Here is a 14,285-nt window from a genome sequence, read left to right as displayed (position 1 = left end):
TTGTCAATTTATTTGAATACTGGTTTACTACTAGGTTTTTTTACAATTTGATGTCGTCAAGATACAGTGGTGCTGTGTATATTTTTGACTCATTTGTTTAATTTGGTTCTTTTTATCTAGTTTTGGGAAGTGGAAGACAGATCATATTTTAAACTAAAGTATATAAACAGATCATGTTTATACCAAAATACTGAACAACTGCTACGGACCCTGTAACCTTCAGACAATTTGAGAAGGTCAAGAATAAAAATTGCAATAGGCGACAATCAATATTCTCTATTTATCATTGTCTCTTCAGATATGCCTGAAACCCTGACAGGAAAATTTGTCAGCTATCTTGAGTTTAATTGAGGAAAAATGCATTCCATATTTTTCAGACAATGGTTTATATGGCTTACATGGTGATAAGCAGTATTAATCAGAGAGGATGCCAGTCAGAATTTTTCTGTTAGTGGATAGAACAAATTTCCTCAACTTCCAGAATTATCAGAGGATCAATTCAGTAGGATCAGGATAACCATTATAGTATTTTTTCCAGTGAATACTGGGGCTAGAGGAGAAACTGGATAGAAAGTTGTCTGGAAAGTTGTCTTGTTTGCTTTATTATGGGGAAAGAAAGGGTAAGAATAATATTCCAATAAAGGAGAACATTTGTAGCTCAGGGTTGAAATGAGGGGCCCTTGATGCTCTCTGACTTGTTTTCTTGCAGATGTTTTATTACCCAAACTAGGTAACATCATCAGTGTTAGTAAGGAGAGCGGTTTGCTTTCAGTTTATATTTTATTTCTTTCTAAGAATAAGAATAATTTTCTTATGGCTGCCACCTGTACCGATTCATCCACTGCTGTAAGAACATATGGAAGTTTGAGTGGATATTCTATAAAATTGGATGTTTTCTCAGTATTTCTTAGACGCTTATGTAATCCACATTCACTTTACAATGTTCTATATTAGGGCTAAAAGCAGTGTTATGATGAGCAGGTAAAATTCCATTTCTTCTTTATTTAATCCATAGAATACACCATTTGTAGAATTTAAAAACTAGATAAAAGAGCATATTAAATGGCAGGTGTATGAAGTTTTTCCATAAACAATGTCTGAACAAAAAATCCAAATTACAAAATATTAAAAATATGTTGGTACATTAACATAGCATTCCACTAAAGCATAAAGATACAGGTATAAAGAAAAATTGTGCCACTTACCTATTTTTTTTGCTGTTTCTAGGAATGTTTTATTCTGTACATAGGACCATTCTGTACAAAATATGAAGTCTACATTTTTATTACTCATTACAATAAAACAAAGTACAATGTATGTACAATATTAAAATGAAGCCATACTAAAGCCACACAAAAGAAGACACTTGTAATTCTTTTGACATTCCTGATGTACAGGCATAAGGTTCTGGAGAACATGGGAAGATAGGTAACACTGAACTTTATGAAGAGTAACAATCACCAAAACTATTTTTTTATTTTATTTATACACTTTATTTGGGATGTATTTGTTTTAACAATAATTTAATACATAACTTGTATAGAGCATAACATGGTGATAAGAAGGAAGCCAAACAAATGAATACTACTAAATCTTAGTATTGCTTAGGCAAGTTTGTGAACTAGCCTGATATTTCTAGAACAAATTGTGATGGCAATAATGCTACCTGCTCCAGAATAGTTAATTTTTGGTGAATGTTTATCTTCAGTAAAGAGCAAAAGTAAAATTTAGACAGTGAAAGATCTTATATGCTGAGCGTTACACAGTCAACCAAACATTGATATACAATATTTTCTCAATCCCCCATCCCCCAGGTTAAAATTAGACTGCATCTTCTCAAAATCCTCTTTCATGAACCTACTGAACAGCCAAATTATAAAGAAGATATTCGATAAATTATCAGCTAAAGATGGGAAGTTCAAACAATGGCATATCAAAATACATACAGACATTGCTTTATGCAATTATAAAAGCACCCTTTCCCCTCATCAAAATGGAGAAGACATATTTAAACTGCTTTTAATTATTTGTATTTCATTATGGCAAAGCATATTATTTATTTTCAAGTTTAACAGGTATTTTCACAAAAAATAGGTATTTTGTTTGAAGCTTGGAGTGGTATTTATATTCAGTTTTTTCTTATCACTAATTCCCATTATTCTCACCTGATATGATCTATTCTTAATTTTCACAATATACCTTGGACATTTCATATTTGAGACCAACCAGGGCCCTGGTCCCAAAATGCCTGCTTTGTAAAGTATTTATTATGGATCAAGATATATTTGTTAAAATAACTATTTTAAAGAAATTGCAAATTTTGTTAGTGGTAGAGATAAGAAAAGAAAAAAAAGTAACTTATTCTAAATCAAATTGATCTGAAACTGCTCTTGAGATACTAAGGTCTAAAATACTGGCTATCCTGGGGGCAATCAAATATTAAAGATAAAGCACAATACTTTTTTTGAAAATTTATTTGTGCTTTCCCATCTAGAAGAGATAAAAGAAAACTCATAACATGCAAGCTGTTTTGGAATACATAGCAGCATTTGAAGATCAACAGTAACACAGATGGATTTTCTTTTTTTCTTGAGGCGTGCATGGTCTAGACACTTATTTCATCAAAATATATACTGACAGCAGAATTACTATAACTAACTTCTCAGCTTTTAAAATAGGTATCTGAAACTGTTGGAATGCGATTAGAGGGGATTTTTCAATGCTAAATTTTCCAAGATGCATCCCTCTAAACCAGTGTTTCCCAAACTTGACCCTTTGAAGATGTATCGACTTCAACTCCCAGAATTCCTCAACCAGGCATACTGGTTGGGGAATTCTGGGAATTGAAGTCCATGCATCTTAAAATAGCCAAGTTTGGGAAACACTGCTCTAAACAATAACATCCAGGGAAATGTATCCAAAATAATCTATGTCCTGATGTCTGTAAGTATTCTTAGCAGGTAACATATTCCATACACTAAAAACGTTAAAAAAAAGAGACAAACGGGAAAGCTATTTTGATAAATAATTCTAAAACCAAAAAATAGATGCAATTACTTTAAAAATGCTATTTACTTTTAGCCCAGGCAGGCATATTTTTATTTTTAGGAGCACAACTTCTCTACCTGCTCAGTTCCAAAATATTAATTTTGTACTTCATGCTAACGGACCAGAAAATATGGCTTCAATCCATACAAAGTACTCAACCAATGGTGTCTTCTATCTGGAACCAAATTTGGATTCAACCATTTCTCTAGAAATTAGACGTGATTAAGATTGTCATGAAAATTACCATTCTGTAATAAAGAATTATAACTTTCCAAACTGCCAGAATATATTAAGGCAGTAATGCAATTTTTTTTTCTCTTCAGGTATTTTTCTCCCATTTATAAAATGCTCAATAGTTATATATGAATTGAGAAATTTGACCATTGCCATGGTACCAATGGCAGGCAGAGATGGACAGAGGAAAGAGAAAGAAAATAATCTCCGTTCATCTGGCACTGGTCTTGTGCAACCTTCATTATTTCAGTGGACTTACATAAGAAAAGCCATGCAAGATCACTTCATCTTATCCTTGTTATAAGCTGATCGAAATAGGAAAAAACATGGAACTTCTGTGTAGATTGTCACATATGCATTTCATTGTATGCACATGGATATTATGGACAAAAACCTGAAACTGCAACCGATTTAAATTTACTAGCACATGTATGGATATGAAACATGATAGACATTATCGTTTCATGCCTTTTTCTATATAGAGCTGCTTTTAATATACAAACAAATAATTATGTTTGAAGAGGCCTGAAATATCTGAATGGTTGCTCAGCAGCAGTGCTTGATAATTTGCTCTCCTCTCAACAATAACTGGAGAAAATGCATGCTTCCCACTGGTTGGTACTATGCCAACAGCACCAAGAAAATGTCTTTAATACTAATCAACTCAAGTTTCTTATTACAGAATTAGGTAATTCACCATTGTTTGAACTATTTATCTTGAGCTGTTTACACTGTATTGAAATTATTGCCTAACAGAATGGGGTTGAACAAAAGTTATGACTTGTGTGTAACTGATCAGTATGGCACAAAAAAAGGTAAGTTCTCTACTGCGGAACAGAGTCCAGAAAAAAATTGTTTTTCTCCAAATAAGATATCACTTGACTAGTCTAATGCCCATCATGTGATAGTAGATCCTCAGCTCGGCAATGAGACTCCAAGGCTTTCATGGTATAGATATCCTGAGGCAATTCAGACTTGCGCCGTACTATAGGACGTTCCCTTTTTTGCTCAGTCTGTCCCTGAAATCAAAAAAGCAATGTTTAAAGAAAACAAAGATTTCTTACACCAAAAAGTGCCTGGTTTTTATTTATTTATTTATTAATAAAATTTATGAGCCGCCCACCATACCATAGGGTAGCTCTGGGCCGCTTACAGTTACATCTAAGTTAAAACATAAAAGATTAAAATCAAACATTAAGACTTGTTTTGTTTTAAACAAGAATGAAAAAGCAATATTTTTGGATTTTGCCATACCTTCTATGGCATTCCCCTGAAATTGTTTCTGTTTGTTTCCGATTCTTCAGGAAGCCATTCAGTACAAAGTTTATTTGCTCTATCTATTCCAGTGATGGCGAACCTTTTCAGCACCGAGTGCCCAAACAGGAACGTGTGCATGCCGGAGACCCAGAAACTCAAAGACCAGCTGGCCAGTGCGCATGCGCGCGCCAGAAACCAGAATAGCAGCTGGCGACAGCGCATGTGCCCACAAAGAAGGCTCTGCATGCCACTTCTGGCACACGTGCCACAGGTTCGCCATCATGGATCTATACCATATAGAGTAAGTAAGCTTATGTTGTAGCCACAGGTCATAACATACAGTGTGTCATAAAATACAATAAAATAACAGTAAAATACTAAGACTGTTTAGTAAGAGTATTAGATGTAAAATGGTCACAGCAAAACAAAGCCAAAGCTACAATTAGGAATTTAAATATTTCTTACTAAATTTTGACAACAACTTGGTTGTTGTCAAAACAACAACTTGCACATCAGTGCAAGAAAATAGTTGAATTTTCCAAGGTTGGGTCCCTTGAATTTACCTGCTGTCAGTAATTTGGCCTTAATCTCATTTTAAATGAGATTAAGTGAGATTAAATGAGATTATCATTTAAATAAGATTATCATTATCATTATGGATAATGTCATCTACTTGACCAAAACCATAAGGATAGAGATGATGTACAACAGGCAGTTTGCAAAATTTCCTGTCAAGGTATATGGAGGGCATGGTCTGCAAGCAAAGGGACCTTAAAGCCTTTCTCAATGAAGCCCTGGTTATATTATCCAGGAATCTATACCATATGAACGTAAATCCTCAGAGTACATTTACACTATTATGATGATACAATTACAGACTATCATTTAGTTTATACCCAAGTTGCTGGACTCAACTGTGGTTGCTAAGCGAGGACTACTTGTATGTACCTGGTATAATGTAGGTGATAATAACCTTTAAGAGATAATGGATGCCCCCAATGACTCTGGTACATCTAGAAGGACTATAGTGAGATATATTATGGCCAGAATTGTGTAGTATTTGGTCACAAAGTGGTATAAGCAGTTCAGGTTTAGGATGGAGGCATTTGCTATATCTGTCAGCTGGGTCTTTTCCTGGTGTCTTATGAAAACCACAAAATACATGAAATTAATGAAGAGGGCAGGGGAGTGCAAATTCAAGGTCTGGTAACGTAAGTGGTGGGAGTTAGTTTATCAGATCCTCTCAATAGGAACTATTTGAGCCAATGTGCCCAAGCAGAAGAGATTACAAGCATCTGTTTCTTCTCTCCTGTACTTAATCTTTATTCTCATGCCCTGCACTGATATTCAGTTTGTTGGCTACATACAAGTGTAACTTGTATTAAGTTGCACTCACAAGTTTTATTTACCATTTATGAAATGGTTAAATAAATATTTAAATGGTAATAGCACTTAGACTTATAAACCACTTCACAGTGCTTTACAGAGTTAACATATCGCCTCCAACAATCTGGGTCCTCATTTTACCAACCTCAGAAGGATGGGACGCTGAGTCAACCTTGAGCCCGTGAGAGTCGAACTGCTGGGAATCGGCAGTAGTAGCCTGCAGTACTGCATTTTAACCACTGCACAACCATGGCTCTTTAATACTTAATATTCTTCACTAAATATTCTTATAAAGCACTGCACTCCAATAAGACTTACAAAGTTTTATAAATTAAGAACCATAATTTAAGAATGTGTTTTCAGTTGCATGCTCCTTAACTCTTCTGTTTTTGAACAATCAATAAGCATGGTGAAAAACAGGCAACACATCATATACCTGTGCTGACAAAGTACAAAAGCTAATGACACCCCCCTGCCTCCTGAGAAAATCAAACCACATATTCTTGTTCAGATATCACAGTTACAATCAGTCATCAAGTGAAAAACAAACCAGAGTTTTGAAGTGCTTTAAAATAATGATTTATTCAATAGCTCCATATACACATTATGACTGTAATGTTTCAGTAGTTATGGGTGTATTATTAACCTTTTTTTTTCCTCTTAAGAATTTTAAGAGACATGAATATTACCAGGGTCCCAGACCTGGCATTCTTGACTGTTTTTTGTTTGTTGTTTGACAAGCCTTTAATGCTATACCCATTAGAAGCATTTATTTTAGTACTTATTTGTGCAAAAGAGTGAAAAGTTCAGCTATTACGATGTTGTTTTCCATCTTTTCTTCTTTATGATCTTGGGTAAAACTAATTAGAAGTAGCATGTTAGTTTATAAGATATAGCATAAATATACAATTATTCAATTCAAATACAAAAGTGGGACCAAATTTAGCACGTATTAAAACCATTCTGCTAACAAGCAAATGAAGTGATAATTTAAAAATTACTAAAATTATTCTGCTCATTTCAATTTCTTGCAATTTCAGAGACAAATTGTACAATTCATGAATAAATAGTTCTGAATCAAATTTGGAAGAAGTAATCTATTTCTCTCTCTTTCTCTCTCTCTACAGGTAGTCCTCAGTTAACAACCGCTCATTTAGTCACCATTCAAGGTTACAATGGTGTTGAAAGAGTGGTAATTATGACTGATCCTAAAAGCTCCAGCCATCTGAGCACCCTTGCAGTCACCTGATCATAATCTGGGCACATGGCAACCAGTTTGCACTTATAATGATTGCAGCATCCCGTAGTCACCTGATCACGATTTGCGACTTTCCCTGCAGTCCTCCCCACATGCAAAGTCAGTAGGAAAACTGGCAGGCAAGGTCGCAAGTTGCTTGGGTAAATCTCCCCCACCCATGCATCCTCCCTGAGCCTTACTGCACTTCCACTCCTCTTCCCTGGTCACTTGGGCACCCTCCCCAGTTATTCATGCACCCTCATGCACCGGTAAGCCTCCTCTATCTGACAGCAGCATCCCAAGTGTTGCTGAGCTCATGCTACACCTACTCACACATCCAGCAGCAGCCACTGCAAGCCCTGCATGCATGCCTCACCTCCCTCCACCACCTGCACACATCTGGCAGCAGCCACCCCATACCCACTGCTCCTTTCACTTTGCATCTTCTCCCACCTGGCAATAGCCATTCAAACCCTGCTGTGCTCGCACCACGCCTCCCCTACTTTTTCCTACCCGGCAGCAGCCACTTACTTGTTTGCTAGCCTTCTTGCAAACTACCTCGGACTTGCAACTTCCACAGACTTTGGTTCTTGGAAGGCAGTAAGAAGCTACAGGGAGGTATTCACTGAATGACCCATAACCCTCCTTTAATGATGGCAATAATACAGGGATTGCCATAGCTAAGTGAAGTGGTCAGATGATGTCACACTTTACAAGTGCATTGCTTAGCTACAGAAATTCCATCTCCAAATGCTATCTTAACTGGAGGACTACCTGTATATGCTTACCGGACAAGCTTCTTCCTTCACTCCCTTTGTCAGCACCTGCATGTCTTCAATTAAAGGCCCATCTGTTTCCATTGCAACAGGACTGCTCACTAGAGAGGTGTCACTATATACTGAGTACTAACCAAATACAAAAAGTTAAGTCAGATTGTTTTTTTTTTTATAGCAAATTTCAGATCCTTAAAATTGTTAGAAGCTATAACAATTTAGGCACTTCATTACCAGAAATGTTAACATTAGTCCATGTTTGGATGAACAAAGCATTTTGGCTTCAAATCAGAAATAAAATGTAACTCGATTTCTTAAAAACAAGAGATTTGACAAAGCTTCAGGGAGATTAAAAGGAAGAAATTTAAAGAGCATTTAATTTATGGAATTTCATTATTAGAGATATTGTCATGGCCATTAACTTTGATAGTTTTAAAAGGTTATTTAATAATGGAAAATGATCTTGTTGGTCATTACTAATTAGGGCAATAAAGAAATAGTGGAAAATAACTAAGAATTGCCGTGGCTATAGATTTATGTGCAGCTAGGATCAAATGATACTCTGAATTCCATATGCTGCAGAGCAAGAATGGTGAAATCGGTTATTTTTATGGATTTTTTTGGGAGGGGGGGAAATTCTAGGCTATCATATGGTTCCTATGGTCAATGGAAGTCATTAAAAGAGTAAATAAATGTTACTTTGGTAACCTTTATTCTTCCAGTGAGCTCTAAATTAAAATATTCATCCTCAGAGTGCCTTACCTGAGGATTTGATTTGGCTAGATTTTCTATTTTGACCCAAGCTTCTTCCCGTTCCTTCATTTTTAGCTTTTCCCTAGGGGAGAAAAGGAACATTCACACATATTAGGCAATGTTTAATAAACATAAAGGAATTAAATTAACATTAAAATGATAGGAAATATGGAAACTTTTCACTTTTTTTTTAAATTTTTTTAAATGTTGCATACATTATAAATAGAACAAACTCCTTTACAGTAAGGGAACAATAGATATTAGAATTATGGATAAACGATAATCCCAGAGAAAAAAGGGCAGGAAGCAGAGATTTACACACACACACACACACACACACACACACACACACACACACACACACACTTTTGAACAAAAACTCAACCAGAAGTTGTGAATGGTTCAACACTGGAAGTTTTTAAGAACATGTTGGATAACCATTTGTCTGAAGTGGTATAGGGTTTCCTGCCTAAGCAAGGGGTTGGACTAGAAGACCTCCAAGGTCCCTTCCAACTCTGTTATTCTATTGTCTAACTGATAATTATAGTATCAAGTCATTAGCTATATCTTTCAAGCAAAACTTTTAGTTTTAAGCAATATATTATGTTATATAATGAATAAATATATTTAAGTACCGGTAATTAAATGTTTACAACTCTATTCTGATCTGCTCAAAATTTTCTTTGATGATCCTGAATTCTTTATTCATATAGCATAAGAAATTATTTGAATTTTATTCTCCAAAGATGTTTGAACTTGGAAGCCAAGGAGAGTAATACTTTTTGCAAACTAATTGCTTGTTTTACTACTTTTAATACGGGAAAGCATGACAAAGCAGATGAGATTGTTTGACAAACTGGAATCCTGACAATCCTGGTGACAGATGAGATGTTTTCTCACAATGTTTTTTTTTTTTTTGGGGGGGGGAATTTAATGAGAAAAAAACTCAGACTTTTATCTATTTGTTTTATTGATTTGACATTTAGAGACCACCTATGTTGTTTGCTATGCCATGGGCGAATAGGCGGCAATATAAAGTCAATCAATCAATTAATTCCTCACAGAGGGACTCTGGTGTAAAAATAAAATGTTAAAAATATAACAACTAAATATAAGATTTAAAAAAGCTAAGGATATTAAAAGTTGACATTGAAAGTTAATTAAAATTCTTTTCTTAAGAATTTTGTCTCAAAAGTCATTCTATTTTGAATCAAGACTGGTTTCACTTACCACTGAGTAAGTAGTGTGTACAGATAGTCCTTGACTTACAGCAGTTAATTTAATGACCGTTTAAAGTTACAACGGCATTGAAAAAGTGATTTATGAGCATTTTTCACATTTATGACCATTGCAGCAGTCCTGTGGTCATGTGATCAAAATTCAGATGCTTGTCAACTGACACATATTTATGATGGTTGCAGTGTCTCAGGCTCATGTGATCACCTTTTGTAAACTTCTGACAAGTAAAGTCAAAGGAGAAGCCAGATTCACGTAACAACCATGTTATTAACTTAACAACTGCAGTGATTCACTTAACAGTTGTGGCAAGAAAGGTCATAAAATGGGGCACTTAACAACTGTCTCGCTTAGCAACAGAAATTTGGGGTTCAATTGTGGTCATAAGTTGAGAACTACCTATATCTACAGAAGTGCAATACAAAATTTATAACAAATACAACAGGATGTTTGCACAGTTCTAAAAAACGATAAATAAAGATGAGAACACGTTAAAAAGAAACTCACTTAAGTTTTTCTGCTTTAAATTGCTGAGTGCAGTCATCAAACAATTTTTGGTTCATTTCCATGAAGAGTTTCAGAGCATTGTAAATCAAGCCATGTATTGTCCTATAAAGTAAAACAATAGATTCAAAACAGATTCAGGCTTTGCAGTGCATATATTCACAAAAAGCCCCCAAAGCAAATGGATGTTTCCATTAGCTAAAAGTGGCACACAGAAACTAAAGATTCAATGAGGAATATAATACTTACGAATTCTGTGAATACACACCAATGTGTTCTGCATCTGTGCAGCTGAACATATCCCAGAGTTAGAATGTTTGGCAGGAAACTGCCATCTTGCCCACTACATATGCACTGGGAATGGTTTCTGCTGATTCTGTTAGTTGCTGTGGAGATATCCTCAGAACCAGTGATGCACAGCACCTAACAGGGATGGATAGTAGGCTGTGTGAATTCACAGAAGACCACTTGAAGAACCACAATTCAGGTCAGTAACTAGTTCTTCTTCATCATGGTCTCTGAAATTCACACCAGTGGGGGAATAGTAAGCTGCATCCCTGAATATGGGAAGTGGTTCAGAGATGTACAGATGAAAAAAATTGCTTTTTCAAATTCTACCTCCCTTTCAGAGCAAAGATACCCAATATGCCTCATCATGTCATAGCACAGCTTGATGATAAGTATGACTAATCTAAAGAGGCAACAGTAATCTTTTGTCTGCTTCCCAATAACAAAAGAATGGACATGAGGCTTGCTGAAACCTCTTAAAAGTTAGAAGCAAATCCTTGAAGGACATTCAGGATGTGGAATGATGTTCTAAAATAATGATTTGAGAATGGAAAGAAGGACGGCCAAATAATTATCTAAAACAAATGGAACTTTGAGATTGACTTTGTAAGAAAATTCTGACTCAAGAATTAGCTTGCTATAAAAGATGAAATAAGATGGGTCTGAACATGAGATACAGAGCTCACTTATTCATCTGGATGATAAAACATTTTCTAGGATAAATTCTAGATACATTCCAAGTGGTAAATAGCAAGGAAAAAGAAAAATAATATGAACAATTTCATAAAAATTTGGCTTATATACCAGAAAACATAGAACTACCATCTTCACAGAAGTAGCATTCAGCAATCACCATTAGGAAAATTATTAATGAAACAAAAGTCAAGCTGGCATTTTTCACTTTTAATAAAAGGAACAGCAGATGAGGGACCTTTTTCTGGATGTGTTTCTTTCAGTCAGACTTGACTACTGACATATAAATAGACAAGTCCATGAAGTTTTCCTGGCAAATCTTTTTGGAAATAGAATGCCATCTTTCTAGGGCTGAAAGGAAATGACTGGTCCAAAGACATTAGGTTGGCTATTGTGTCTAACGTAGGACTAGAACTTGTAATCTTGTAGTGAACTTTAATTCAGTGATAAACTGGCTCTCGTATGAGGAATATATCAAGTATGAGGATCAAAATATCTTTAGTGTAACATAGAAGATGTACAAAAGCCAGAGTCTGCAAAGACTTTACAAAGCATCAAAGAGATCTCACTGTTGGAAAGTGTTAGTCAGAAGGGGACAAAAAAATTTCCAGGGTATTGGATATACCATGGGACACAGTGAAAACAGACATGAACAAGTGGAGAAAATATGCAACAGTGACATTACCAAGAACTGGATGTCCCTCCATAATCGATGAAAAAAGAAGAAAACTGGTCTGAGAGACTGCCAAGAGGTCTACAGGAACATTAAAGTAGCTACAGGGATTTCTGGCAAGTACTGGTTGTGTACTATATGTGACAACAATCTCCCATATTCTTTGTATGTCTGGGCTGTGCAGTAGGGTGGCAAGACGGAATCTGCTTACAAAGAAAAACATCCAAGCCTGGCTACATTTTGCAAGCCTGACAAAAGCATGTAGAAAAATGTGTTATTATTTGATGAGACCAAGGTTGGCCATAATTGCAAAAAGTATGTTTGGCACAAAAACAACACTGCACATCACCAAAAGTACACCATACCCACAGTGAAGCATGGTGGTGGCAGTATTATGTTTTGGGGCTGTTTTTTTCAGATGGAACTAGGGCTTTAGTCAAGATGGAGGGAATTATGATCAGATCCAAATATCAGTCAATTCTGGCACAAAATCTTTAGGCCTCTGCTAGAATGCTGAAGACAAACACAACACAGCAATGACCTAAATCATACCTCCAAATCAGGGGTGAAATCCAGCAGGTTCTGATAGGCTCTGGAGAACCGGTAGCAGAAATTTTGAGTAGTTCGGAGAACCGGCAAATACCACATCTGGCTGGCCCCCGAGTGGGGTGGGAATGGGGATTTTGCAGTATCCTTCCCCTGCCACGCCCATCAAGCCACACTACACCACACCCACAGAACCGGTAGTAAAAAAAAATGGATTTCACCACTGCTCCAAATCAACAAAATAATGCCTTTACCAGAAGATCAAACCAGACCTGAATCCAACTGAAAATCTGTGAGCTGAAGAGGATTGTGCACAGGAGATGTCCTCACAATCTGACAGATTGGACTGTTTTTGCAAAGAAAAGTGGGCAAGGGTTCCCAAGGCTGATAGGTTCCTACCCCAAAACATGGAATGTGACATAAAATCAAAAGGTACTTTAACAAAGTATTAGTTTAAGGGTATACATACTTATGCAACTATGTTGTTGTATGTTTTTATTATTATTTTCCTCCCTAAAAGATTTCAATTTGTTTTTCAATTGAATTGCACAGCTTACATGTTATATTAAATGTAGAAAAAAAAATGGAGGTGATTTAAATTGGTCTCATTTTTTTTACAGCTCAAAAAACATTTTAACAGGGGTGTTTAGATTTTTTATATCCACTGTATGAAAAAAAACACTGCATGAAACATATTGGTCTTATGTCTAACAAAAAAGAATTGAAAAGATTAATGTGAAGTATGATTACTCTATGGATTTGGACAGGAAGATGAAGCTAGCACAACAAGTTCAAACTCTGGGAAGTTCAAATGGTTGAGCAGACACAGAACCTATTGGTGTGGATCACAGAGAACAAAACAAACTATTACTTTTTATTAGTAAAACAAACTCCTATTTTAACCCCATATTAACATGGAATAGAATAGAATAGAATTCTTTACTGGCCAAGTGTGATTGGACACACAAAGAATTTGTCTTTGGTGCATATGCTCTCAGCGTACATAAAGAAAAAATAAAATATATTCATCAAGAATCATAAGATACAACACTTAGTGATTGTCATAGGTTACTAATAAGCAATCAAATTGTACTAGGAAACAAAACAATATACATTGTAAAGATATAAGCAACATGATTATAGTTATAAGTGGGAAGACATAGGTACTAGGAAGGATGAGCGGAATAATACCAACACAGTCTTAGTAATGAATTTAACAGTATTGTGGGAATTAGTTGTTTAGCAGAATGACTGGCATTCGGAAAAAAACTTGTGTCTAGTTGTTCTGGTGTGCACTGCCCTATAGTGTCATTTTGGGGGTAGAAGTTGAAACAATTTATATCCAGGATGTGAGGGGTCTGTAGATATTTTCACAGCCCTCTTTTTGACTCCTGCAGTATACAGGTCCTTAATGGAAGGCAGGTTGATAGTATTGTTTTTTCTGCAGTTCTAATTTTTTTTTTTTTTGCTTTAATTTATATGCCGCCCTTCTCCGGAGACTCAGGGCAGCTTACAATGCTTTAAGCAATAGCCTTCATACTTTTGTATATTTATACAAAGTCAATTGTATCCGTTGAATACAGTTAAGTTTAAGAATTGAAGTCTGGCATAATTTTGCATAAAGCAAAATTCCACATAGCAACTTTTGCAGAAAAGA

At 35.6% G+C, this 14,285-nt stretch overlaps 1 protein-coding gene across 8 annotated transcripts in view; it reads right to left on the bottom strand.

The window, feature by feature from the left end:
* Positions 1–1,268: 1,268 nt before the first annotated feature.
* Positions 1,269–14,285, bottom strand: part of PPP2R5C (protein phosphatase 2 regulatory subunit B'gamma) — a 64,440-nt gene continuing 51,423 nt past the window's right edge. For 4 of the 8 annotated variants that reach the window (XM_070941930.1, XM_070941937.1, XM_070941979.1 and 1 more), the window contains 4 exons: positions 10,432–10,533; positions 8,698–8,770; positions 7,951–8,067; positions 1,269–4,301 (listed from right to left, as the gene is read on the bottom strand). In XM_070941930.1, the coding sequence (XP_070798031.1) occupies positions 4,170–4,301; positions 7,951–8,067; positions 8,698–8,770; positions 10,432–10,533 (424 nt within the window). In that variant the 3' untranslated portion in view covers positions 1,269–4,169. Of the gene's footprint in view, positions 4,302–6,548; positions 6,786–7,950; positions 8,068–8,697; positions 8,771–10,431; positions 10,534–10,677; positions 10,852–14,285 lie in introns of those variants that run through there. The other 4 variants (XM_070941955.1, XM_070941971.1, XM_070941947.1 and 1 more) reach the window with 3 other exon arrangements.

This window comes from Pituophis catenifer, unplaced genomic scaffold (genome assembly GCF_029215685.1).
Source record: "Pituophis catenifer annectens isolate HBS135680 unplaced genomic scaffold, rPitCat1.0.hap2 SCAF_1, whole genome shotgun sequence".
Lineage (NCBI taxonomy): Eukaryota > Metazoa > Chordata > Lepidosauria > Squamata > Colubridae > Pituophis > Pituophis catenifer.
This window is presented reverse-complemented; position numbering and strand designations above follow the sequence as displayed.